Source organism: Didymosphaeria variabile (assembly GCF_027946475.1).
Source record: "Didymosphaeria variabile strain IMI 356815 chromosome Unknown scaffold_2, whole genome shotgun sequence".
Lineage (NCBI taxonomy): Eukaryota > Fungi > Ascomycota > Dothideomycetes > Pleosporales > Didymosphaeriaceae > Didymosphaeria > Didymosphaeria variabile.
Window position 1 is genome coordinate 1,405,119 of NW_026611621.1, and position 27,110 is coordinate 1,432,228.

Sequence of the window (27,110 nt, forward strand, 5' to 3'; positions counted from 1 at the left end):
ATTGTGCATCGCGACACCAAGCGGTCCCTTGACCCACCCCTTGCTGTTATGACTAAGGACGCGAGGCTTTCAGAGCTCGCCCTTTCGCTCTACTTAAGACACCAGCGTCACGTACTCTTGGCATACGGTCTTGAAATTTCGCTACCCGCGACAGGAGAACTTGCTACCTGCACAGGCTTGAATCAAACGCATGGCCACCACACCGCGTTGGTGCCTTGCTCCCTATGTCTTAGACGCGAAAGACATTTGTCAGTCTCGCACGCTCACTGCCACGCTTGTAACATTGAAGTTTTGTTTACGCTTGCTGACATTCTTCGACTTCAGAGCATTCCCGTGCCTCGTCTCCCTCGCACAGAGTGAGTGAGCCAGGTCGCTCCAATCAAGTAGATCTTCGGCAGTTGCCCGTGCCCTTGCTCGCCTTGCTAATCGCAACCAAATCAGCAATGTTATCATTCCTGTCAATAGGAACCTCGTGGGTGTAATTATACGGCCGACAAGCGAAATGGTTCGGTCGACGCTTGACTCTCTATAGTGTGTTAGCCTAATCTCATCTTGACATTATGTCACCACATCGACTGTGTGCTCCGTTTTGGTGGTAACCTGATGTGCCTTGTGAGAGGCGAATCCTGCCCTCCTGACGGCCGTCTAGACTCGCTGTATATCACCGCTTGATGTGCTCCTACATTGTTGCTTCGGCTTCGCCACGTCCATACCATTCTCTTCAGTCATTCCTTCGCTCCGACCGCTCTACGTTCCTTCCCTCAGACATTGTTAGATTCCTATTCTTTTCAGCTGCAAGCATTCCCTCCTAATGGAACTACATCATCGTTCATGCGTCCTTCCCTCTAATGCCCCAGCCTTACCAGAGAGTGACACATACATACCAAGCCGTGTATTGCAAGAAAGATCAGCAAACAGGCGGCACGAATACACTGAGGATGCCTCATCATGTAAACGCTCACCTACTCCCATCTATACCGGTCGGCTGGGTGGCTACTTCACGGGCAACCTCGCTTCCCATTTCAATGGCGACAAGTCGGAAGCACAGATCGATCTGGAGACGAAGAGGCTCATGAAGTTGTTAAAGGCTTGCGATAAGTATCAGAAGTACCGTGATCGTCAGCCTTCCGACACAACATCAGCAAAGGATAACAAGGAGCAACGATGGCCAGATCATCTCGAGGAAGCCTTCTTTAGAGGTGAGCATTCCCACATTTTGGATCGCAATTACCATGATAGAACTAACAGCCTCAGCGCTTGTTCGATGGCCACCTATGGGTCGCCGTAAGCAAATGCTGGACGGGCAGCTGCGTGGCCGGAATGAGTTGGTAGCAGACTCAATCCATAGGGACACCGGCGAGCCCCGCACGCGGAAGCAAGTCTCGAGTCACATCCAGGTGTTGAAGCCTATGCTATCAGACCAGCCGCAGAGTAAGCGTATTGAGAAGCCTACAGTACCGCCCATTGACATCGAGAGCAGTCTTGGTTTACATGTCTACCGAGGACATGGGAGGCCGCGGCGGTCGAGGACGCCACGGCTCACACTTCGGCCACCACCGTCACCGGCATGCATCTTCAAAGTATGATCACTCACAAGCCGACACAGACTTACAACAGAGCCTTGGATACCTCCCATCTTCAGTGGCTCTTGCGAAACTTCTCTCTGGCCACGAAGAGTCTCCATACACGGTAGCCAATTTCGACATGTTCGTCGAAGTGGCTAAGCGGCACGCACATGACTTCACCCAACTTAGCAATAGCAAAGCCCGGCTCGATGATCTACATATCACTGATACAAATTCGTGGCACAAGCAGTATCCCGAGTTTAAGTTTCACCGGACGGAACATTTCAGAGATCACCATGTCCTTATTTGTGACGCCACCATCAAAGTCATGACGATGGAGCGGCTTGCTGGAGCAACGTTGAGCATAACCTTTGACTTGCGTTCACAGGACGACCTCTCCGTCTACGACTCGATAGAATGCCGAACACGCTTCTTCGAGAACGGCAGAGTAGCAGACCAACCCGATGGAGACCGTGCTCAAGGCAAAGCCAGAGAAACGCGCACGCAGGAGGAATATCACGCAGAGCATGGTCTTATGCACGTTCACTTCGGCTCCAAGTTCTGGGTTCACCAGATGCAGAAGCTAGGTGATCTGCTAGGAAAGGCATCAGCACAGGAAGAACAACCTGCCCGCACCCGCTACGAAGAGCTTGTCCGCAGGGAGCTTCAGAACATGACCGCCGCACAAGACATCTACGGCATCAAAGACGGCGAGCAAGTCCGTCTTCTGACTATCCTTTGGCGCTTCAGCCAAACACGATACAGCCACGAAGCAGGTCGCATGACCTGGCGCGTCGCTAACTTCGGGCACCGGAGGGAGAAGAAGTGGATGAAAGACGAGGAACTATCGCACATCCGCAACGCAAAAGAACTCCACCCCTCGCACACCTCTTCGTCCCTATCTATGCTCTCCATCCCCACCTCCTCTCACTCCATGTACCCGACACTACCGCTCGACTTCAACCACCCTTTTGGCAACACCCAGCCCCAGATCGACCTTGACGCCCTTGATGCCCTTGCATCCACCGACTTCTCAAACTCCAATTCCGCAACTGCACCAAGCCTCGCAAACGACTACTCTCAGACGCACTCCCTGCCCTCCCTCACACATAGCCAAGACACCTCCGGTGTCCCCCAACAGCCGGGGTCCTACCCCGACGCAAACGACTTTGACTTCGACGGCGGACACATCACCATCTCAGGCTGTTTAGCGCCACTGGAACCAGCCATTCATCTTGGCACTTACGACTCGTACGCCCCCAACGTAAACGGCATGCACCACCACAACAACACGCTGCCCAATCTATCCTCCATCACCGGCCTAGAGTCCCAGCACACGCTCCCGGAAAATGCCTTTGGGGACCTCGCTTCCTTGGCGCATATCTCCACCGCGGGCATGCCTGGCGGGTGCTACGCTACGAAGCCGAGCTGGCATCATCCGAGTTTGATCTCGCAACTGGAAAATGCGGCAGAGCAGTTCGGGATGCCGGATATGCTGCCTGAGGACGGGAACCATGGCGGGCTGATGGGGATGGGGTTTGTGGAAATTGCAGTCGGGGTTGGATTCGCAGAGGACACGGGGTTGGTGCGGAAGGGGTGGGGAGGAGGGATAGTAAGGTGGGATCGGGGATGCAGGTGGATTTTGGGGGAGAGAGAGAGGCGTTTGGAGGGTATGAAGATAATTGTCTGTTGAGGATCGCCTTTAACCGAAAACGACTCTAAGAGAAATCGATGGATGGGGTAATAGAGCAGGGGATTAACGCAGTTATGATGTTACGATCATGTATGGTAGGGCATCTGGGTTGGGTTGGCTAGATACCTATTTTGGGCTAATGATGGAATGTAATGTAGTGCATGGGCGACGGTCAGCTTTTCAATATCAATGGGCTGTGCTGTGATCTGTACACCATGTAGTTGTCGTAGATGGTAGAGAAGAGGCACGGGAGAGAATAGAGACGAGCATTCTGTGATTCTGGTGGAGAACGCATAGCGCTAGATGTGCTGTGTCTGTATATCAAATTAATTGCGAAGGCAATTCACGAGCTTCTTCAGGACGTGACACGCCAGCAGATTACGAAGTGGTTGAGGGAAAGAGTGAAGCGAGCGTTGCAATAGAAGCGTCAGGACAATAAGCCTTGTAGACGGATAGCCTCTCCTATGAACATGAGCTCAAATGTCACCTTCGAAGTATGAATGAGGAAGAAGCAAGAAAACGAAGTGGCTTCAGCACACCAAGTAACCTTCATTGGGGTCGAAGTCACTGCGCGGCACGAGTACCCACGTTGACTTCAGTCATTCGACTGTGTCTCGGCATCGAATTTGTCGATGTGGAGCATGATAAAGCCACCGTGACATGTGATCGATGGAAATTGTGAGAGACGTGAGAACGCGAGGAGGACTATGCTTTGCTTGCGTGAGGGCGGGTGTCTCATTTGACTTTGCTCCAGGGCGGTAGCGTGTCGCGCCGTCGCACCGTCGCACCGTCGCACCTGCCCCTCTCAAGCTCTCAAGACGCGACTGCCCTTTACGCCGCAGACAGGGTCTCGTTACACGAAAGACAAATTGTCAATCATCGGTCTACGCTTGACAAACGTTACCCGTTTGACCGCAATAATCATTCCCAAACTGTACACTCATTGTCCAACAAGTAGCAGCCCTGTGGACGCAAAGACTCGATTTCAATTCTTTCAGACAAACCAAACGCGTCGTCGCGCAATCAGGTGCACGGCTGCTGCCCGCGGGCAAGCCCCACCAAACGGCCCGAATCTGGTGTACCTCACACAAACGCGTCTGACGTCCCCACCAAACCATGCCAGCTGGAGACGACCTGCTGCGGTACTTTATTGTGCCTGGCAAGTCCTCTGGGAACTTCCCAGTCTCTCCCTCCAAGTCTCCACCTAGTTCACCAATCTCACATTCTTCCCACCAAGAAGAGTACTGGCGCGCCTTAGGCCAGCTGCAAGACGAGCCTAAATCTCCAACGAACAGCCGTAAGAGACGAGAGATGGAAGCTGACACGGCCCCCTGCGTTCCCGCATTCTCTGGTCCCTCCAACATGCCTGGCCAGATTCTCTCCATCGAAGAGTTCAGAGCCCTCCGCCAGAACTCCACTCCCACCGCCACAGACGCACTGGAAGCTCCACAGCCTCGTGCCCTCGCACCTCGCTCATCCAGATACACCATCGAGCTCCATGAGAAGTACCAGGCATACGGAATTCCGCGACCAGACTTCGTTTTTAGTGGGGATAGTGTTGTGGGGTTCTGCGTGAGGACCGACTTCTTGGGAAGGGAGCTGCGTGTGGATGGATCGTGTGGCAGCAAGCAGGAGGCAAAGGAGACACTGAGCGAGATATGTATGGGCGTAATTGATGAGTTGGAAAGGGAAGGAAAGCTGGAGCGTGCGCCCAAGGCGAAGAAGCAGAAGACACAAACTACACAGCAGGAAGTGGTAAAGAAGGAGAAGGAGATTGTCGTCAATTACATCGGACAACTGCTTGGTAAATACACGTGGCATATAGCGAGATATGACTGCTAACCTACCGCCAGAGTTCCGACGCTCAACTGCCTCTTCTCAACCCACTTACGTCGACTATCAGCTCGGTCAATCCTTCTCTTGTGAATTGACCATCGACGGCCACCCATCCACTTTTGGCGACCGAACCACATACTTCCCCTCCAAGAAAGCTGCCCGCCAGCACGCTGCCGGCTGCGCAGTCAAGCATTTCCAAGCAGAAGGCCTCTGGCCAGACACCTACACCGAGCTCGGCGGCATCAAGAAAGTCAAGTCTCCCCCTCTTTCCGACTCAAACACCCCCACCCCTTTGGCGTCCACAGACCCTGTCGACACTCTTGCAGGCGCATCTTCCTACGCCCAATGCGTCGCCCAAATCGCAGCCCAACTCGGTCTCAACACTCCAGAGTGGCGCTACGCCCCCTCTCCCGCCGCGGCGCAAGGTTTCCACACCGTATCGTGCTTCTTCAAGAATGGGGGACCGCATGAGGGACCGATCGGAGAGGTGAGACATGTGTTTGGGAAGAAGAAGGCGAAGGAGGAGTGTGGGATGTTGGTCCTACAGTATTTGAAGGGTGTCAGGGAGAAGAGGATGGAATATGCGCGGGGGGTTATGGCGGGGATGAAGGGGGACACTGAGGTGGTTGCAAGCAGGGCTGTTGGCAAGCCGGCCGGAGGTGAGGTGGAGTTTAGAACCGGCGAAGAGACCAGCGAAGACGAGGGCTTCGATACGGCAAACGAGGCCATGGACTAGGCGTCCTTTGGTCGGTGGTCACCTCGTGGCGGATTCCGCCCTTGAATTTGCGATTGTGATATTAGACAGATCTTGGCACTGCTTTGAACAAAAGATGAGCGACGTTATGGTAAGACATAGGGGTTTGGGCACGGCATGGCATGATACGATACAACGATAGATGACGACTTGATGCGAACACGATGATACCCGCCGATCACTGATTGCTTAGCGGAATCCTACATAGACATTGTGAACACTTGACTTTGATTCTGCTCTGCCATTCCTGGTGATCTTCACTGTGCTTCCGCTGCTTGATTCGATTTCCTAAATTGAATATTCACCTTCAATCGGCGATTATGAAATTGACAGTGTAAATGGCGATATTGTGCCATGTACTTGTACGGCCAGCATTTAGGCAATGCATAGCCGGACTTCATGAGACGATACGGGCTCATGGAGCCCGCCCATTCTGACTTTCCTAGCCGTGACGCTGGGACTAGTGAAGGGGCGTATACTTACACAATATCCGTAAATCTGTATCTAAATATGTACAACTTGATTGAGATGCAACACGGTGACATCATCGTTCATTGATAGCATATACTTTGACGAATCGACAGAATAAATGATTGATCGCAAAATTAATTCACTCCACTCCGTCTTGATCAGGTCAAGATGAAAGCAGTAGACAAACGACGCAGATTTGACATACACTCCTGCTATGCGTCAATGGTGAAGTAGGGCTGATCACTTCTTCGTACACAAGCTGTTATCCCATAGCCAACGAACTTGGAAACTGAAGATGACGGCGACACTGCACCTTGCATGGTAATACGATGATCAAGCACCACGATGGAATATGGATGTTTAGACATTCCGTGTCCATTGAAGAATCTCAATGTATCGATATTGATACGATACCCACATACGCATATGATACAAGGTTAATATCTACAGTACAGTGGCCGTTATGTGAACAGAAAAAGCTGACGTCCACACCATCCCTTAGAGAGTCCAGCATCGAGACCTTCCATAGCAGCAAAACATAAACTAATCTTTCCACGCCTCAAACCTCACGTCCCCTTTTGGCGTTTCCGTCTCTCAAAGCAAGTGGTACTCTGGATCCCAGCGGAAGCGTTACAAACACTACAGCAGAACTTAGCTCAAGGCAGCGCATCAGTAAATCCCCATCAACCATCCCCAAACAGGGTCGGAAGAAGGGGGGTTCGCGACCTAAGCCGCAACACCCTCGCTCTTGCGCTTACTCCTATCCCTCTTCCTGGGGCCCTTCTCCTTTTCGCTCGTCTTCTCCTCCTCAGCCTCTGCTGCACGCGTCGATCGCCCCTTCTTCTTGTCTTTCTTGCCATCATCTGGGGAAGGCTCTTTAGCAGCAGGCGTTGGGGCAACCTTCTTCTTCTTGTCCTTTTTCGCGGGCGTGGCCTCCGCTAGATGCGGCGGCGGGACAGCAGTCTGCACGCGCGTAGCTGGTGGAGGGACGGGTGTGTGGCCCGCAGCCGGGGCGATAGCTACATGGCCATTAACAGCGGGCGCGGCGGAGGTCTTCTGGCGCTTGTTTGGGCGCGGGTTTTTGCCATTTGCTGGGGGAGGGGTGGGAGCCTTGGTCGGAGAGGGCTCCTCGTCGGAGACGTCGTCGTCGTCTGATTCCACGTCTGTGTCAAGGACGGCGGGGTCGGCTTCGATCTCTGAAGCGTCGTCTTCGGCGACGGGCTCCTCAGCGAGGGCGGCGCCTTTGGAGGCTTTGTAGGCGGCCATTTCCTTATTGTAGCTTTCCATGGATTCGCGGTAGGAGGCTTTCCATTTCTGGGGGGCTGTTAGTAAGGTTCGAGGTGATGGTGCGGTGGAGTCTGGTATGGAGGTCGAATACGCGCAAACTGATGCCCAGACCGGCATTCAATTTCCATGTATTCGGCCATTGTACACAAACAACATCGGAGAAGAGACAACTTACCTCCTTGTCTTCGTCGGCCATCTCGTTCCAGCGCTTGTTGACCTCAAGGTTGATAGCATTGGGTTCAAGTTTTGCGCCAGGCGGGAGCTCATTCTCCAGATCCTTCCTGATGATGGGCCTCGCGCTCTGCGCAAACAGGAACGCGGCGGTAAGAGGACGCTTGGGCGCATTGGGGTCCTTGACCTTTTTCTCGCGCTTGCGCTTCTTCGACTTGCCTGCATCAGCGTCGCCAGCGTCGCCAGTAGGGGCTCCGATCGACTTGGTCAGGTTCGCGACGCTCTTGGTGGCGAAGTCGGCCTCGTCGATCATGTGCTGCGCGCTCTCGGAGAGCTGAAGGCCCTCTAGAGCGCCGTCCTCGCCAGAAAGAACTGAGGCGGTGTGCTTGATGTACGCGTGCATCAGTTCGTTGAGGTTGTTCGAGACATTGTGAAGGCCTTTCTGGACACTCGCGAGGGCCATGAGAACCTGCTTGGACGTAAGCAACCGAGCTCCTTCATTTGTGCTCTGCGTTGTGGACGCGACTCGACGCGCCGCTGGCTTGGGCGCATTCTGCGCCGACGGACGAGGCAGAAGTGGCTTCAACGGCGCCATGATTGAGTCGCGCTGATATCGCGATCACGGCAATGCGAATGCGCGGCGTCTGCGCGCGTCGGGGAGATGAATAATTGTCACGCCATGTGTTGCGGCGGCCGGGCGCAAGCCTGGTGGTGCAGCGTCGTCGCATCGCGAACGAAGCTGAACAAGCGCGTCTCGGTGCGCCCACAACATCGAAACAAGAAGGCGCACTTACCGAGTCGCGCGTGCCTCTGAACTGCTCCTTTGAGATGTTGAGCTCGATCTCTTCTTCATTCTTCTTGCGGGCCATGGTTGTAGTGGTCTCGTACGCGACGAGCTTGTTGTGGTGGGTGTGGGAGCGGGCGGGCGGGCGTTTAGGAGGAAAGGCGGGTGGTTGGGGTGGACTCGCTAAATGGGCGCGACCAGCTGGCTGCTGACAGCCCAGATTTGGCGCACCAAATAGCGCGTCGCCGCCAAAGCCTGCGGCCAGGCCAGGGGAGCCAAACTCGTTCCCGGCAGCAGCCTGACCAGTCACCCACGCAGACATGTGCCTGCACTGCGTGTAAAAGCGGCGCGAGAGAGCCTGTGGCAGCGGGTGCCGGGTGCCCTGCGATTGGCACACAGCGCATTTCGCATCTTCTCTCAGGGTTGGTGCCGGCCTATGGCGCTCGTCTCGCCATTTTCTAGGCACCCCCGAGGCCCTGCTGCGCTGCGTCTCGGCCTGTCTCCTGCCCATCTGCCCGTCTTTGAGGTAGCACATCGCAACGAGCAGTGGCCGACACAATAAACTGAACATAGATTCTCAGGTCCCTGTATCAAGATGCTGAGCAATCGGCTGCAAGCTTAGCAGCTAACAGGGTCGCCTAAGGTGACTCGTTTTACAATGCGTGTTCGAAGTTGTGACCTGACATTGTATTGCCGTATCTCATGTTGGCGCAAGAGCCAGTTCAAGTTCTGGTGTCGGCCACTGTACACCATGCAAGTTTGATTTCCAGCGACTAGAATTCAACCATCTCCCCACGCCGTCAAAAGCATGCGATTGACAAAGATTGTATCGCTCAGATTGCATGAACCAAACAGTACTCAATCATCACGAAGTCCCACAACGATCCATATTCCGACTGAGTTTCTGGGTCACATCCTGCTTTCATCCGACACAACCCGCACCCATTCCTCACCTAATACACAAAATACCCCTGCGTGAGCGGCAAGCTCTCCGCCGGCTCCGCTTCGCACACCATCCCATCTGCCTCCACCGTATACCTCTCCGGGTCAACCTTCATCTTGGGCCTGGTGTCGTTGAACTTCATATCCTTCTTCCCAATGCTCCTGCAGTTCTTAACCGCCTCTACGCGCTTGCGCAGGCCATACGAGTTCACAACACCCGACGAGATCGAGGCCTGCGACACGAACGTGATGCTGCTGGACGGGACGAGAGGCGCGAACATGGGGCGCATGAAAATAGGTTCAACGGTGGGGATGGACGCGTTGGGGTCGCCCTGGAATATATTAGACCGAATTTGAAGGAGCCCAGAGGAAGACTCACCATCTGCGCATACGAGCAGAAACCGCTCTTGACCACAAGTTTGGGCTTGACGCCAAAGTTCTGCGGCTTCCAGAGCACCAAATCCGCTACCTTGCCCACCTCGATACTCCCGATAAGATGCCCCATCCCTTGTGCAATCGCCGGGTTGATGGTGTATTTGCTGATATACCTCTTCACTCTGAAATTATCTGCGTCAGTGCCCTCATCTTCCTTCAAGGTGCCGCGCTGGACTTTGTTCTTGTGGGCGGTGTTCCATGTCCGCAGAATGACCTCGCCGCAGCGGCCCATGGCCTGCGAGTCAGAGGACATCATGGATATGGCGCCGAGGTCATGGAGGACGTCCTCTGCGGCTATGGTCTCGGCGCGAATACGCGATTCGGCGAAGGCGACGTCCTCTGGGATGTTACGGGAGAGGTGGTGGCAAATCATCAGCATGTCAAGGTGCTCGTCGAGCGTGTTCTTGGTGTAGGGTCTGGTGGGGTTCGTGGATGAGGGAAGGATATTGTCGTGCTCGACGACGCTGATGATGTCGGGTGCGTGGCCTCCTCCGGCGCCTTCAGTGTGGTACGTGTGGATGGTTCGGTTCTTGATGGCCTTGATAGTCTGCTCGACAAAGCCGGCTTCATTCAGAGTGTCGGTGTGGATGAGAGTTTGAATGTCGTACTCGTCGCAGACGGTCAGACAGGCATCGATTGCTGCTGGAGTGCTACCCCAATCTTCGTGCAATTTGAGGCCGCAGACACCAGCTTCAGCTTGCTGCTGTAGAGGACGCAGTTCGGCATCGTTTCCTTTGCCTGTGATGCCGTAGTTGAGTGGTAGTTCATCTATGGCTTGGAGCATCTGCTTGATGTGCGTCTTGCCGGGCGTGCAAGTGGTGGCATTCGTGCCGGTGCTTCACAAGTCAGCAACAGACTGAACATTCGCGTTGGACCGACATACCTGGGCCCTGTTCCACCTCCAAGCATGGTGGTGATACCTGAAGCAATAGCTTCATAGGCCTGCTGGGGACAGATGAAGTGGATATGTGAGTCGAAACCACCAGCAGTAACAATGCTGTGTTCGCCCGCAATCACATCTGTGCAGTTTCCGATTACGAGGTCAGGATCAACGCCTTCCATGACGTCTGGATTTCCAGCTTTGCCTACGCCCGTGATTATGCCGTCTTTGATACCGATATCGGCCTTGTAGATGCCAGTCCAGTCTATTATCAGAGCATTGGTGACAACAGTATCCAAGCATTCATTGTCAGATCTGCCGCCTGCTTGACCCATACCTTCTCGCAAGGTCTTTCCGCCTCCAAAAGAGCATTCGTCGCCGTATCTGGTCATGTCCTTTTCAACTTTGACCCATAGATCTGTAGCGCCCAGCCGGACTAAGTCACCCGTTGTGGGCCCGAACATGCTGATGTACGCTTGTCGCTCCATGGTGCAGATGTCAATATGGGCCGCATCTCTGGCTGGCTCCGGCTCGTGCAAGAAACCGCGCGTCTTGATGTTTTCCACAATCTTATTCGACACATCTCCAATGAAGCCGGAAGCAATCTGGTTTCCACCCTTGATGATCTGGTTTCCTGCAATCTGTACCAATGTGACCGTTTTGGCGTCGCCAGGTTCGAACCGTACAGAGGTGCCAGCTGGGATATCCAGACGGTATCCATGCGCTCGTACGCGATCGAACTGAAGTTGCGGATTCGTTTCGATAAAGTGGTAGTGTGACCCGACCTACATAAGGTCAGTCCTCTGGCATGTGCTTCGATTTTCAAGGACATACCTGAATGGGCCTGTCTCCAGTACTCTTGACCTTAAGCCGAATTCTCTTGCGCCCCTCGTTCAACTTGATAGTACCGGCCTCTCCTTTGACTGCCACGATGGCGCCGGGCTGGTTCGTGCTCTCGTAAACGCTCGCTTCGGGGAGAGGAAACATATCATTCGAGGGAACGGGGAGGAAGGAACCGTATAAGGCCTTCTCGAGGTCGCCGTCATCGGAGCTGACGGGATGGTGTACGGTGACGAGGTAGGTACCGGTGGGGAAGGTGCCCTCTACCATCAATTCGGCGAGGGTCGAGACGACGGAGGGAAGCACGTGGCGGCGACCGAGCATGGTCTTGCCGATGGACATAAGGTCCGCGACTGTATGGTTGCCATCGCGGATGAGCTGGGTGGGTTCAGCATGGCGGAAGCGCGTCCCATGGTGAACAGCATACTTCTTGGAGGTTGTTCGCGATCAGCGCCTAGGAACTGTCAGTACTGAGGTTGTCTCGAAGGGTACATGACCACTCACTGTAGCTTCCGCATGATTCAGCTTTACGCCGCGAGCTAGACGTCGCTGTGCAAGCAACCCCAGCTGCGAGATGACGAGCTTGTCGAGCTGTTCGAAACGGGTTAGCACCGAGGGGCATCTGTGTGTCACGAACAAGCAATGCCCAGGGAAGCCAAGCCACGACGCACCTCTTTGGGACACAGCTGCATCCTGTGTCGCTCGAGATGTCCGAGCACGTCTTCAGAAGAAAGGAAACGTTGGATACTGAGAACAGCTCCAGAACGCCGCTCGAACTGCTTCCCATGGCGCCCGTTTGCATCGCGCTTCGCCCATTTCGCAAATCGTGGGGTAGCGAGCCGCGATAACGAGATAAGCGCTAATAAAACCATCACTCATCCGGGCAGCTTGCGGGCGACGCCTCGTGGCGTGGCCCCCAGCCGCCTGACCACTGAGAACCGCCACCGAGAACGTGTGCTGCAGCCTTCGGGGACTAGGTGGAAGCGCTGCTGCTTACAAGGCGCCCCTCTAGACGCTCGGTCGTGGAATAGTAAAAGTATAAACCTCTTGCGACTGACTTGTACTTATGTTGCGAGCCTTGACCCCTCGTCGCTTCCAGTTTCATCCCCCGGAGCTTCGACAGCCTCTCGCGCATGTTTCTCTGCGTCAACAACACCACGGCTTCCTGCCATGCACGAACTGGCCATTTCACTAAAACGCCCTTTAATTACTGGCCTACTACTCTGGCATACTCTCCGGCCTGGGACTTGACTATCGCACACTAGCCTTGAACGACTGTGCCACGACTTCTCCTTCATCAGCACCGACAGAGTCCAATGAGTTCATGGCTTCACCGGCTGCGCGGAGAACATGTAGAGTCTGACGAGAACCATGCCGATCGATCGAGTGAGGTTGAGCGGAGCAGAGCGAAGCCGCGACAACGTCCTGTAGAGTCTAAGCCAAAGGATCCGAATGCACCGCTCAAACGACTGCAACTGCACCAAAAGTGTCTGTACGAACGGACCATGCCTGGGAATGCTTTTGTTTCCGCACATGTGAATCGCCTTCAGCATGGGTACTACGAAAGCAAAGCGTTGCATGAGGGTGCGCTCAACAACGTGTATTTCGTTTCGGTGCACTTTGTCTTCCATCCTCGAGACCACCATTACCACCGCTTCCGCGCCGCAACCATCAAAGTGTCAGTGCATACGGACTTCAACTCGTACGATTTCGAACCCGAGAAAGGATCATACAAGCCTCCGCGCTCGCACCCACGGATATTGAAGCATGCGCCAGAACTCATATACGGAGCCGTGTCCCCAGAGAACCTCCAGTGGAACTTTAATTTGTCAAGTTCCCTCGGCGTCTCACAAGCGCCTCTGAGTGCTACACTAAACCCCAGCGGTGGCGTCAAGAAGACATATCGGGTGTACGATATGATGAGCATCCAAGGATCGTTGAGGGTTTTGAAGAGCCCATTGGGTTCCGACTTCGACGTAGACGACGCAATGGCGGTTTGGACGCTAGAAGAGAACCTGACGCAGCGGTCTGGATTGCCTCGGGAGTTCGACTTCGTAATGTTGGTGCACCAGCCGGATGATGTCAATAACGTCTACCTGAGTGTTGACCTTGATGCGACCGTTAGCTCCTGGCATGGCGATTACCCACAATGGTACAGCAATCTGTCGAGATACATGCCCAACGTGGATTATACACTCGATTTGGAAACGGACATTGGTCAGAAATTTCTGCCCGAAAAGGCTGGGCGCGGCTTCAACTTCGCGGATCTACCTCAGGCTCTCGATCAGTATGTATGCATGCCTGGAAACATGTATCCCACTACAGATTCGAAGGCAGACGAGTCGAAGCCCAAGGACCACAGCTGGGACAGGTATCGTAGATATGAACCCAGAGGCTCTACCAACGACTACCGCGTATCAGCAGCCTCTCCTATTGCTTCACCCAAGCCCATGACTCCTGAAAGGCAAATCACCGCCCGGGGTCAGCAGCCTGCGCCAACCCCAGCTTCCGCGCCTGCTCCACAGCGCCAGTTCGTTTTGCCGGAGACTCTCAATGTTCGAGTGACACTGGAACACAGCAGTCCTCGTTCCCCAACTACGTACCGCTACTCCGGATCTCCGACTAACAGCCAAGATCCTACGAGGCAGCACTCGATACGGAGGAGAAGATCGCGATCCGAACTTAAGGAGTACGGAGTCCAGCAAGCGCTCCAAGCGCTGGCAGGCGATACGCTGAAGGAAAATGGGGACACACCAAAACGAGGGGCAAAGACCGTGAGGGCAAGGTCTACAGAGGCTGCAACCAATGGTCAGATGTAAGGAAGAAGAAAGGTCAGATGACCATGGTCCACACAGAGGCACCGATTGGGTTACTGGAAAGACTTGCGAGTATGCTGTGTAATGTGAGGAGGAATAGTTCGACCGCTAAGATTCCACAGCAGTATGACTTCGACCTTCGACCGGAGCACTCACGATAATTGATTACCCACGTAGCATGACTGGCCATCTGCATCGTCGGGTCGGCCTGGCAACAAGTCATATGGCTATCGATTGTCAACAAACCGAGCCATGTTAGCAGGAGAAGACCTGAAGACACGTTCTGCGCCGGGTTAAGCCAACCTTTCTTCTACACACCAGAGGTGATTCCTGGTCTTGGGATGGGAACGTGGCAGCACGTTGCTGTGACAGGGCGGGATGGCAACGAGGCGACTTCTCGAAACGTCGCACACATTGATTCGCCATTGGTACACATGGGAGCATCTCATGGTTCGCTCGGGCTGAAGTAGCTTGGTGTACAGTACAAGTCTGTGTAACGTCGATTGTCATCGCCCCGCGGGTCAGGGGCTGACTCAACGCCGCTTACATTGCGAATTTGATAGCAGAATCAGGGCATAGCTGATGTTCGCATTCATCTCGTTTCGATTCCCAAGAATATCACCAGCACGGGAGCTTGTCTTCGGCGTCTATCTACCAGATGCCCCAATGCAGTATTGCTTCCGCACCTTCAGATGTACCATTGACACTGAAAGCCACCAACGAAACATGCGCTCTGCCGCCTGCATGGGCAATCATGCAAAGCCAGACCTTCGATAGAGGCATCGTATAAGTCCGACAAGGCGCTGTGCCACTCAACTGGATGCAGGTCGACAGCGATCCGCCACTCCGATGCCGTTTCATGCAGGTACAGTGCATGTTTCCGTCAGCTGATGGCCGACGTCTTGACATCAAGACGCCCCTCTTGAAATGAGTTGAACACGACACCCAAGCCGTGATGCCCGCATTGCGCGAACCAGTCTGACAGACAGGCATCGACGTGTCGGTGCCATAGAAGTTCAGTAGAAGCAGTTACCACGTGAATGTGACGCTGCCGTGGACACCCCTCACACAGCATATGCTCCCTCCCCTTCCAGCCATACCCCCGAAGAGCCTCCTCCGCCTGCGGCCCCCCCGTGCCAGCTGAACCAAGGCCTCGCGCTACCGAAGGTCCACGCTCTCGCGACTAGGGGTGGCGGATTGGCCGCAGCGCACGGAGGCTCGAGGAGATGACTTGCAGGCTGCGCGTAGGTGAGTGGCCACGACGGCCGCGGTGTGTCGCGGCGCGCAACCCCCTCCAGGGATGTGATTGGCTGCCAGCACTCGGGTCTAGTCCGCGCCTTCTCAAACGCACAACCACACACGTTGCTGCATTGCACTTTGCCCTCACACACACGAGCGCATGCTGTGGAATTATTGGGCTGGTGGGTGGTAGAACCGGAGCATGTACGGGACCGTGGATGGGCCCTGGCGGCGGCGAAAGGACCGGGCTGTCGAATATTTTGGGCTTGGGAGGGACGGTTTGTACCTCTCTTCGCATCGTGGTGAGCGTTGCGTTGGTGCTTCCTTCCTCGAAGGGTCTGGTGTTGTGGTGCTTTCCTCGTGTAAGGCGCGGCTGCTTCCTGGAGTGTCTTGGGTCGCATGTTCCTCTCATCTCATACTTGTAATACATCGCGGGTTTTCCCTATATCTATCGCCTTTTCTCTCTTTCTCGAGGCCGGCTTGAACAGCGCGGCTTCGGAGCTTCGTTACAGCTTTGAAATTCTACGGCTGCTGTTGTCGAACAGCTTCACGGTTCGCGGGTAGAGTCCGCGTCAGTACCGCGAAACCAGCAAGAGATAGCTAGGAAACATACATCACGAAGCTGGATCGGTGAGTAGGAGGCGTACATCAGCGTCCTATGCGCGGCGGTCGAAGCCATATCTATCGAGGATGGCAAGTGCAGACGCAGAGCTAACGCCGCTATCTTTAGACTCTACGGTCGCCAGTCAACGGAATCGCCCATGGCTTGGGAGCCGCAATGTACTTGTACGACATAGACTTTTACCAGACCATCGCCGAGACCATAAAAAAAGGATATCCGAGGTGACGCGGGTAGTGTTCTTTGGACGACACCATCTTGATCTTAGGTGAAGGATCATCCGTTTGAAGCGGTGTACGGCGACATACGGCGGCGACAGCAGCAAAACCGCGAACATGACGGCGTATTCCCATTCCCCGCGGGTACATGCGGTCAATCCGGCGGATCCAGTTCACTCACCACACCACTCCTTCCACAGTTCTTCTTCCTCTCGCCTTTCCGTCCGTGACCTCACCCTCCACGAGTACCGCAAGCAACAGAACTCGCCCGCGCCGCAAGCCACTCCACCTGGCAGAACGCTACGGAGGAAGGCCGCCGCGTCTGGGCTGAAGGAGGTTGAGCGCGTGCCGCTGGTCTCGAAGACGCCGCTTTCGGCTTTCCGAGTTCCACCTCGTCCTTTACACATTTCTCAGTCGGTACGTTAGCTTCTCAATATCCATGTTTCTAAACCTTCCCCTCTTCGGCAAAGACCTTGCTCTTAAACCTCGCCCCAAATCTTCCTCGGATGTTCTTCGCAAACCCTGTTGTAGAAGTATCAACTAACAGCCGTACAGACACACTCATTGTTTGCGTACCAACAGCTCCCGCCATCTCCTCCACACCAAGACGACTTGTCCGCAGACGAGCTCGTTCGGTCACAGTCTGCGGAACCAAGCCGGCGAAGCACCACAGCTGCCAAAGTACGTGAGTTCAAGCCGATCAAAAGGCTGCCAAAGCCGCTGTCCTCAGGACGCGGCCCCCTTCCCATTTCCCCTGCACCTCTTGCGTCCATGACATCAAATCAACCGCGACTATCGCCTCTACAAACGACGTCATATCCGTCGTTCGAAACTTCGATACCAAACGACGACTCACAACCTACACCTTCATCGGTTTCCCTTTCGAAATTTCCACGACCACCGAATTTTGCAGACCCTTCGCTCTCGCCGCCAATCGATGAGACTGAGCCTCCGCGCGTGAACACCATCAGCTTCGCGTCAACAGCACCGGCCACACCGCCCGCGACACCCGCTGTTATTCACTACCGTGGTGCGTCGTTCGATCTCGTCAACCCACACAGCTCCCTTGTTTTGGACAACATTGTTACGCCGTCGCGAGAAATCGATTCGAGTGAGTACCTGCCATTGCGCTCGTCCGAAGACCCGCTTGTCTTCTCAGAGGTAGTTACATCTCCCCCGCTTCCCGCAAACGCTGACAGCACTAGATGGCTCCGAAACGCGCGCTTTACGGCGACCTTTCCTCTGCCTATGCATCTATTATCACCAGACGAGGCGACGAATATCCCCCCCTCACCGAACCTCGATCTCCCGCTTCCGCCGACCCCAGTTGCTCATAGTCCAGGACCTTCTGCATTTGACTCGCCAGTCCTGAGCCCGGAAACTCGTGCTACCGCCTCGCCTTGCACAGATCGAAGGCCCGCGAGCGACTCTCGTTTCTCCTTGAAGCAACTCACCCGGTCGCTTACGCAGAGGTTCTCCAAGGTCCCAGAGAAGGCGCATGAGGAAGAGCTACAGGAGTTCTCTGAGTCTCGTGTCAGTCTTGCCTCGGCAAGCTTCGAGGGCGACTTCCCACGGCCGCTTGAGCGAAGTTACCGTGCAGTGACCCCCAGGTCGGGAACTTTACCAGATGAGCCGATCACGCCTATCTCGCCTCTCGATCAAGTGTTCCATATCATGGACCAGCGGAGCTCACCCGCATCCGTCGCGCAACATCGAAACTTTGCACAGCGAGCCTTTTCTGCACCCTTGAGTTCTATGGTGCCGGATGATTCATCTGCCGAGATCGGAAGAGCAGGCGATCAACGCCGAGATGCGTTAGAATCCGACTTTGCAGCGAGACCGTACTACGATGACCTTGCTTCGATATATCCCAGTTCCTCAATCTACACGAGCGAAAGTCGGCGTCAATCAAATGTTCCACGGAGCCTTTCGAGGAATAGAAAGAGCAATCCCTACCACGGGAGCATGAGCGAAGGTGCAGATGCGCTCGCTCGCGAGTATAAGTCTGATGCTTTGCTGCAATATCCGAGCTCTCAACGTACGAGTCGCCGGGTGTCGAGACCACTTGAACAAGAGATGTTCCAACGCTCGCTGCTCCAGGGAGGCGAAAAGACAGACACTATCAGCAAGTTTATCGATCAGTACGAAGGAAATTACAGTTCTAACGCCTCACAATCTCTGCTCATCAGTACGCCAGAGGCAAACGGACATCAACCCGCCCCATCAGAACTTTACAAGGAGATAACCGAAGCTGAGCGAGCAGAGACTACAGGGCTCACTTCTGGTCTTGGCCAATTTCAGTTCGAATTTGCTCAGCCGGAATTCAGCAGTGGGAATGAGAACCCACCTTCTTCTGTAGAGGTAGACCGCGCCGGTCCGGTTACGCTCGCGCCCCATCCAGGCGTACCGCCGCCCATACCCGCTCCGTTAGCACCCGCGTTCCAATATGATGAAGATTTCGATTCACTGGGACGGTCTGGACCCTCAGAGATATCGTCGAAGTCTCCGTCTTATGGAGATACTCGGCAGCTTCTTCAATTCTCTTCGCAACCAGCTATTAGCCCCAAGGATTCCATGCAGGCGGGGCCGCTGGTTTCGTCCGAATACTCTCAGCCAGGCGCTTCGTCGACCCCCTCAGAGGCATTGGAGCAAGCGGAAGACATTTTCGCAAATGCTGGCAGTCAACCAAGAAATGGAGGTATTCCAGCGATATGGTCGAAACGAATATCCAGCCACAACCTATTGCGTAGCAAAAGCGACGACGTCCTCGATGAGGTTCAAGATTGGGAAGAACTAGAGTCGTATGGATTGACAGGCTACGAGGACGAAGGACCTGCTGATTGGGAAACCGTGGGAAACGGAAGTCCACGCCGTGGCGTTCGCTTTTCGGTTGGCGAAAGCCTCGCGGATTACAGCAGCTCAGGAGGAAGCCACTCCAGCCGAGACAGTATGGGATTCTCTGGATCATTTCCTGTCTACGAAGAACCGCCCCTCGAGCCTGGCACGTTTCAATACCGACACCCTGCACCGTTGCGCAACCATTCGAATCCTTTTGCTTCCTCTCCACCCCTGCTACCCGTCGGTGTTAGTATGCCTGGTGCGACCCTCGGTGGTATCGAAACCTACTTGCATTCGAGCCCTCCAACTTCGTCAACGGTCCCTGCGTTTTATGGAAGAAGCCCGGACACGTATGGCAGCAGTACCCCGCGACACGAATTCTTGCCGTTCACGCCTTGGGCGACTCCCTACGAGATGAGTGAGAAAGAGACTCAAGAACTGCTTGCATCGGGCCCGAACGATGAGATCCTGTATGAAGTGGACGAAGATGATGCAGGTCAGGATGACTCCTTCGAGTCCCATGAGCGTTCCTCCAGTCCCATGCAACCCATGCGAATCACCATCCCCACTGGCACGACGACGGATGGAGCGAGTAGTAATCTAAATACTCGTGAGCGCGAGAACTCATTTGATAAACTCACAATGATCGGGCCCAAGGGAAACTTGACTGGCACGCCTCAAGGAACGGGTATGCACGACGCTGGGAGCAGCGTAGCTGACAATAGCAGCCCTGGAGCCATCCTAGACTCAAGCCCACTGGCATCTCCTACAAGCAACCAAGATGGATATCAGATTTTCAGGTCAGCTGCCACTCGAAATACCAATATGCACTCTGAAGTCGAATTCGGTATCGATAGCTCGACTTCAAGCGTTGACTGTGAGGGCAACGGGTGCTATGAAGCTCTAGAGCGCAGAGGTAGCGTGAATCGCATCGTACCATGCGTACATACACCTCCTGATATGCACAAGCGTGCACCATCCCAGGCGACGTTATTTCCGCAAGAATCGCCGTTTCCAGATCCTCCCCGCCGAGCTAGTCGAATGTCATGGGGGTCTCCAATCACGCCTCGCGACCCACGTCGTCGGGGCAGCCGTGCAGCCGTTCCTGGACAGACGAAGCTCAGGCAGATGGTGCTTGCTTCTAGTGCTCAGACACTGTCCTCGTCCGACCGCAGTATAAACGACCCGCGCTTTTTTGGAGTAGAGCATAGTGCCCGACCGTCCACCAGCAATACCGACACGCCTTTGCGCCATTGTGCCAGCCGACCAACTTTGCGAACGGTCTTTGCAAATGAACACTCACCGCATCTTCTCTGTCCTGAGCGTGCCTTGGACCCGGAAGAAGAAGAGGCGCGACGCAAGCTATCGTGGATCATCTTCGCCATGTTCTGCGTCCTCCCGCCGACGTTAATTCTGTACCGCTGGATGGGTGACACAGTCATTATCAACATGACGAAGGGGCGTTTCTCGCACGTGTCATCGAAGCCAAAGCGTATTGCGCTTGGGGCGGGCATCGCTGTCAATGCAAGCATTGTCGCAGCCATCCTTCTGCCTATTCTAATTGCACATGCTGCTGGGTCATTGTGAGCGGATGGTTTGCAGTAAATGGTAAGTAAAAGGGCTGCAGCACTGAAGACAAGAGCTTACACGAGGACAGAAATCGAACCGCAAGAACTCGAACATACATCTTACTATGCCTCGCACTCTGTAGCCGGGTATCAACTTCCTTGGTACCATCGCGTCATGCATAAGCAGGCGTACTGTTGCTTTTGCTCAAAAACGAACGAGATCCTCGCGAGCGGCTGGTTTCCTGATAGCTCCGCAAAGCGTACATTGTCTCATACTTTCCTTTGTCGGGATCCTGCATTGAGTTGGCGTTGAATCTCGTGGACTGGGCGAAGAAGGCCCTTCTTGGGGGCCATCACACGTAATGTTTGCTTAATTGGCATGGACATCGGATTGGGGCATGGAATAAGCGCGGAGTTTGTTTGCTGGGCTTTTCATCTTGAGGCGAATCTGCTTTGGGTCTGCTTTGCAGCTGAGCTGGACATGCATATACGTTCTGCTTTTGTTTTACTATGATATGAGATTGAGGTTCGAAGTGGAGTAATGTTTATGGAGAGGTAATTTTGAAGGGGGTTGTCGTGGAAAGCAGGAATCGCGGAAGTCGGATGTCAATCAATCCATTGACGATATTCAAACGAATACGCTCAATAAACCCCCTCTCTCTTCTCCCACCCATCCATAGGGCTCAACTTCACCTCACCATACCCACTTTCAACCGACATACCCGCGACAATCTCGAACCCCTCTGGCTTCGCACCACCCTCCTCAAGCGCCCAGATACTCACACCCAAGGTATTCTCCCCACTATAGTTCAGTATCCCTTGCGGCACTGGAAACCTCCTCTGCGGGCCAATTCCGTTCGCGAATTTCCCAAATTGGTACCCGTTTACCCACAACTGGGCTCTCCATCCCTTACCTTTCCCGTCAAACGCGTCGCCATCGAAAGCGAAGGACAGAGGTAGATCGATGTCTGAGGGAATTTCCAGGTCGAATATCGCAGTGTAAAACGCTACGCCTGCTGTCTCCAGCACGGTGGTAGGTCCTATGCTCTTCTTCCAAGACGATGTCGGCGCGGAAGGGAGATGAAACCCGTTTCTCTCGATCCACAGCGCGCCTTCGTTCAAACTCCCGCGCGGGCCGCCGTGGAAGTCTTCACCGCCCAGATTGCCAGTGATTTTCCACTTTAAGCCGTCGGGTGCGCGCGACGTGCCATTACTGCTGGGAGGCGTGTGCCCGGGGAACGAGTACCCGATTATCCCGCGCGGCGTCTTCATCTCGTTGTACCCGACGAACCAGTTTCCGTTGTGGCCCATGTGGTCGCTCAATACCGTCAACACGTACTTCTCCCCAGTGACCAGTTTCGGGACGTTGAGTGTGAGGTTCGCAATCTTCACGTCGCCGGCGCCGTCCCAGGAGCCGAGGAACGTGTTATTTACCCATGCGGAGAAAGCGAAGGCCGAACCACCAGAGACGTTAAGGTGGATGACGGATTCGTTTCCTGTGGCGGTGAAGTGGCCGCGCGTGAGGAGCGAGCCGGCGTGGAAACCGTACTCGGCGCCCCATAGGACGGTGGGGGTTGTTAGGGGCCAGTAGGTGTTGTTCGTGTTGGTGTGGTCGGCATCTACCCACGATGAATCATCATAGTCTGGCAGAAGCTCCGGCAAGGTGTCGATGGAGTGCCACGGTAGGGTGGAGAGATCTGGGAGGTTGATCTTCGGGGCGGTGAAGGCGATGCTGGACTTCAGGAAGCCGTTTCGATCGAGTGTGGCCTTGACGTCGGCAGAATTGAACGTTAGACCTTTGATCTTTTCGTGGGCTCCTGCTACAACTTCAACAGTCGTGGTCGCATTGATGTCGCCGGTGAGATGGATTTTGCCGTCTGAAATGGATGCGGTACGAAGCAGGTAACCGGCTTTGACGATGAGCTCTGATGAGGGCGTGAGCTCGTGAGAGTAGCTGCCTTCATCTGTGCTCACGGTCCAGTAGTCGTATGCGGAGTTTCGATCCAGAACGATGATGTACAGATCAGTGCTGATTCGCACAGTCCGTCGGTTGGGCGAGGACTCCCAATTGAGGATCGTGTTCCCATTGCGGTTGGAGAACTTGATGCCGGAGCCTTCGACGGAAGTGGCGCCGCTGGTTTTAGATACCGCTAGCTCGTGATGCTCGTTCGGTCCGCCGTATACGACGAGTGTGGTTCTAGAGCCGTGCTTCTTCCAGGTGAAGACTTCAGCTGAAGAGTAAAGGAGGTTATAGTCTCCGACCGGGTAGTCTGTAACGTGGATTTTCGAGTCGCGGCCATTCAGCGAAAGTGTTCCGCCGAGCTGGGGGACGGTGATATTGCCTGCGCTGGTGGGCAACCTGAGCTTATACGATACAGAGTCCAGCGAGTTGTACTTTGTTTGGCTGGCGGTTGTCAGGAATCTAGCTTAAAGGAAGGGAAGAACGTACCGTGCGACGAAGAACTTGGTCTTCTCTCCAATGAGCGGGGTCACGGTGACAGCTCCGTTGTCTGCGTATACTCCCGTTATGTTGTAACCAGGTGTCGCGGATGCTAGTGCATCCCCAGACGCAGCGACAAAGTTTGCGATCAACTTCGCCTCGCTGTACTTCTCGCGGTGAACTTGACGTTCCTCGGTGATAGCAGCCCCGTAGTCATACGAAGTGTATCCATCAGCATGGCCGAGATTACCCCAATTCGTCCCACCAAAAGTCTCTCTCAAGTCAGCAAACACTCAAAGCAATCCCAAGGTCTCACCTACCATGTAGAAATTGCTGATCGTCGCCCCCACAGCAATGTTATTCTTGTAAAACACCCTCTCGAACTCCTCATTCGTGAATTCAGCGCACTTGTCAAACCCATCACCACCCCACGGCTGATACGCACCGGCCTGGTACTCGACCAATAAGTACGGTGTATTTGGGCTTTGCTCCAGATGTGTCTTTCGCCAATCCGTCGGCAACGCGCCATCAAGCCAATTCTTTGGATCGGAACAGTCCATCCCCAGCGGGTACGAATTATGTCCGTAGATGTCGACTGGTGCGTCTGTGCCGGGGGCATTGATGCCGCTGGGCCACGCCACGTTGTTGATGAATGGAACCACGATACCGAGATCACGGAACTGCTTCATAAGGCCGTTCATGTAGGAGGCGTCGGGGAAGGTGACGTTGTTCATGCCCATGGAGTACTCGTTTTCCGGCTGGAAGAGGACAATGGGGCCTCCATTGGTGATTTGCGCTTTTGCTAGGATCGGAGTGATGGACTCGATGTAATGCTTGGAAGCGGCCTGGTAGTCTGCGTCGGGCGTGCGCAGGTTCCCTGAGATCCTCTGGAGCCACCCTGGGAAACCCCCACCGTGGACTTCCGCGTTGATGTACGGTCCGGGACGCTTATATCACAGTTAGCCTAGCAGTAAAAAGCATCCGTGGAGGTACTCACAGCGACGAGATAAATCCCCGCCTTTTTTGCCGCTTCAAAGTACGGTTCCCAGTCGAACAATCCTTCCGCACTGAAGTGTCCGGGCTTCGGCTCGTGCAAAACCCACGCAGAGTAGAAGCTCACGCCATTGTACCCCATCGCCCTGATCTTCTGAAAGACATCGAGCCAGAGGCTTGGAACCGGCAGTCTTGGATTCATTAATTCTGGTAGGATACCAATGGACGCATTAGACAGACCGAAAAGGGTGGAATTCCCCACCCCAGAAGTTTACACGTTTCCCGTGGACGAAGAGGGAGTGCTCGTCCCAGGTAACCTCGTATTGGTCAGAGTTGTCGATCTGCAAATACCACTGGAAAGCTTACAATATCTTGAAGGGCACGTTCCTCGTTAATGATGAAGTCTGTCGGTTTCCCGCCCAAGGCCCGCGCTGCAACGGCATTGCTTCCCAGCAATGCTAGCGCAAAGCGCAAGAGAAGCTGACTGACCTTCATGCTGGAGATATAGTCCGACTCAACGCAACTTGCGACTTGGGATTATAGGGTAAGACCTCTATATACGCCATTGCAAAAGGTCTGAGGGCAGAATTGCCAGGCGAGATCGGCCCGCGTACCTGTCTTGCGCCACTTCCAGGCCGTTCAAGAAGATCGAGCATGCAAAATATCGGTACCTACATCATACTACGTGCGCTCAAGTCCATGAGCCAAGCGGAATGTTGCTCCTTGTGGTTTGGACGCGGAGAAATTTGGTTCCGTTATGCGGGGTTGGGTGAGAGCAATATATATTGCAGTAATCGCTCGCGATTGGCTAGCATAACAGCTGGGCCATGACAGATCCGACGTTCGCTACCGGGACTTCGTATCATGAAGATCATTGATAAAGCTGTTTGCGCCGGTGTCATCTGCAATCATTTAATCACTTTCGGATCTTTGGGTGGAATCATGTTGTCTTTCGAAACAGTGGCTCGTTAGACTGCTTAGCAAGCAACCTTATACGCGTCTTCCCCTTTGATGCGGAGTAGAGTTATCGATATGATTTCGGTTATTGAACAATTGTTGACCTTGATAACCTTTTCCTCCGCTGTGCACATAAATTGGCCTTAGCCAACGGGAACATCGATATCAAAACGTCAACTCAGCATTTCTGTTTGGTCTAATAGCTTGCCATCGCGAGCTATTGGTGGCATCAACTCCCCCAACGCGATGTGATCAGCTCTTCTATATGTTCCTTATTGTCAATGTATCTCGTTGGCTCATTTCCCTGCGCAATCGCCTCAGCGCTAAATGTGCAACGTGAAGAGGTTGCTTTACACTGATCGCACCCGCCTGCTCGAGGCCCAGTGCATGCAAGCTTTAATTGCCTGCAGCGGAAGCACTTGGCCTCTGTGATGTCCTGGAGCAATGTGTCAGTAAGAGTATTCGGAACCTGAATCGAGCGTGATTTACTTTTGTGATTGTTCTTCGATCGTTGAGCTATGGTAGGTTAACTTTATCCGAATCGTGATATAGCACGTGTCCAGCTTACAAGTCTGTTGTAATCCCTTCGCCGTTTCGATACAAGTGCAACAAACCTGGCATATCTCACCGTGTTCGCTCCTTGAAACAGGATAGGCGCAATGCTTAGGCCATCCGTCCAGACATCTCTACCCTCCCGGTAGGAGAAATCCGCGATTATACCCTGCGCGGGATCAAAGGATCGGGTTACTTCACCTTCGTTGGGGTCGAATGTCATGACAATGAACGGGGCGCCGTAGCCCGGCTGGCGTTCCATGACCCAGGTATGCAGACTGATCTGTACGGTGCGTATACGGGGGATTACATCGTTCTGTAGCTTAACATCAAAGAAGTCTACCCAGAAAGTTGTCTCTTGAAGCAGGCAAGTAAATATGCTGCTCATCGTGTGTTCAAAAATCGTGTCAGGGTCCATAGGTCTTTGGTCCCCAGGATTGACGGTTTTCTCAATTGCGCGCGCTTCACGCTGGATGTGCTCTAAAGAGGGTCCAGCGGTGAAAAGATGTTCAAGTTTGCGTATCCCAGGTCCGTTCACATCGTCCAAGAAGGAGAGGTTACTGCTCATGGCGAACGGTTCTAGGTCCACATTAAGGCATAGATAGGCCAAATGGTTGTCCGTCATCACCAGGTCCAGCATAGGCCATTGCGGTACGTCCTGGCTTAATGTGATCGACGATGCTGATGAGCCTAATCGGGTGGCGCAGCATGCTCCAACCCAAGACTGCGATACGTTGACGGGAAACGCAGCATCTAAATCCTGCAGTCTTTCCATTACCTGCAGTGCAGTAGGGCGTAGTAGCCTGTTCGGCTGGAGAAGTACATGATATATGAAGGAGATCATCCACAAGCGCCTTCGAATGTATCCATGCTGTGCCTTCGGTTCATTCTGAGTAACTATATCTAACCATGAGGCAGTAGCGTCTGGATTTTCTGCGAAGCTGTCGTAGCGAGTGTTGTTTGAGCGCCAGAATTCTTTCATCTCGCTCAGCTTGTACCCGTACAGCCGACCTAAGATTTCAAAGAGTACGCAACCTAAGCTCCAGATATCGGTAAGTCGATTTCGAGGCTCGTGATCAAAGGCTTCGGGAGCAGAGTAGCGTCTTGTAACATGCTCCGGAGGACCGGTGGTAGTGGAGGTTGAGCTGTCTGAGAAGTCGAGGCTGGTCATGCATTGGAGTGTTAGCGCTGTATTTGTTTTTTCGTCAAATT

General features: G+C 54.0%; 8 protein-coding genes across 8 annotated transcripts; 4 read left to right on the forward strand and 4 right to left on the reverse strand.

The window, feature by feature from the left end:
- Window positions 1-48: 48 nt before the first annotated feature.
- N0V89_002168 (uncharacterized protein) lies at window positions 49-3,258 on the forward strand (the record flags this gene model as incomplete). The annotated part of the gene is made up of 4 exons (XM_056210978.1): window positions 49-206; window positions 919-1,199; window positions 1,255-1,431; window positions 1,481-3,258. 4 exons carry the CDS (start codon window positions 49-51, stop codon window positions 3,256-3,258), a joined length of 2,394 nt encoding a protein of 797 aa, XP_056074451.1.
- A 1,116-nt stretch (window positions 3,259-4,374) lies between these two features.
- Window positions 4,375-5,830, forward strand: N0V89_002169 (uncharacterized protein; the record flags this gene model as incomplete). The annotated part of the gene is made up of 2 exons (XM_056210979.1): window positions 4,375-5,062; window positions 5,112-5,830. 2 exons carry the CDS (start codon window positions 4,375-4,377, stop codon window positions 5,828-5,830), a joined length of 1,407 nt encoding a protein of 468 aa, XP_056074452.1.
- A 1,215-nt stretch (window positions 5,831-7,045) lies between these two features.
- Window positions 7,046-8,646, reverse strand: N0V89_002170 (uncharacterized protein; the record flags this gene model as incomplete). Its single annotated transcript, XM_056210980.1, has 3 exons — window positions 7,046-7,633; window positions 7,782-8,384; window positions 8,572-8,646. 3 exons carry the CDS (start codon window positions 8,644-8,646, stop codon window positions 7,046-7,048), a joined length of 1,266 nt encoding a protein of 421 aa, XP_056074453.1.
- An 868-nt stretch (window positions 8,647-9,514) lies between these two features.
- URE1 (Urease) lies at window positions 9,515-12,350 on the reverse strand (the record flags this gene model as incomplete). The annotated part of the gene is made up of 7 exons (XM_056210981.1): window positions 9,515-9,835; window positions 9,883-10,774; window positions 10,822-11,603; window positions 11,653-12,036; window positions 12,086-12,112; window positions 12,163-12,249; window positions 12,330-12,350. 7 exons carry the CDS (start codon window positions 12,348-12,350, stop codon window positions 9,515-9,517), a joined length of 2,514 nt encoding a protein of 837 aa, XP_056074454.1.
- A 624-nt stretch (window positions 12,351-12,974) lies between these two features.
- On the forward strand, window positions 12,975-14,477 carry N0V89_002172 (uncharacterized protein; the record flags this gene model as incomplete). Its single annotated transcript, XM_056210982.1, has 1 exon — window positions 12,975-14,477. One exon carries the CDS (start codon window positions 12,975-12,977, stop codon window positions 14,475-14,477), a length of 1,503 nt encoding a protein of 500 aa, XP_056074455.1.
- A 2,190-nt stretch (window positions 14,478-16,667) lies between these two features.
- On the forward strand, window positions 16,668-20,975 carry N0V89_002173 (uncharacterized protein; the record flags this gene model as incomplete). The annotated part of the gene is made up of 2 exons (XM_056210983.1): window positions 16,668-16,967; window positions 17,106-20,975. The coding sequence occupies 2 exons, from the start codon at window positions 16,668-16,670 to the stop codon at window positions 20,973-20,975; spliced, it is 4,170 nt and encodes a 1,389-aa protein (XP_056074456.1).
- A 623-nt stretch (window positions 20,976-21,598) lies between these two features.
- Window positions 21,599-24,884, reverse strand: N0V89_002174 (uncharacterized protein; the record flags this gene model as incomplete). Its single annotated transcript, XM_056210984.1, has 6 exons — window positions 21,599-23,360; window positions 23,406-23,668; window positions 23,717-24,343; window positions 24,394-24,580; window positions 24,630-24,706; window positions 24,756-24,884. 6 exons carry the CDS (start codon window positions 24,882-24,884, stop codon window positions 21,599-21,601), a joined length of 3,045 nt encoding a protein of 1,014 aa, XP_056074457.1.
- Window positions 24,885-25,878: 994 nt separating this feature from the next.
- On the reverse strand, window positions 25,879-27,069 carry N0V89_002175 (uncharacterized protein; the record flags this gene model as incomplete). Its single annotated transcript, XM_056210985.1, has 1 exon — window positions 25,879-27,069. One exon carries the CDS (start codon window positions 27,067-27,069, stop codon window positions 25,879-25,881), a length of 1,191 nt encoding a protein of 396 aa, XP_056074458.1.
- Window positions 27,070-27,110: the final 41 nt, after the last annotated feature.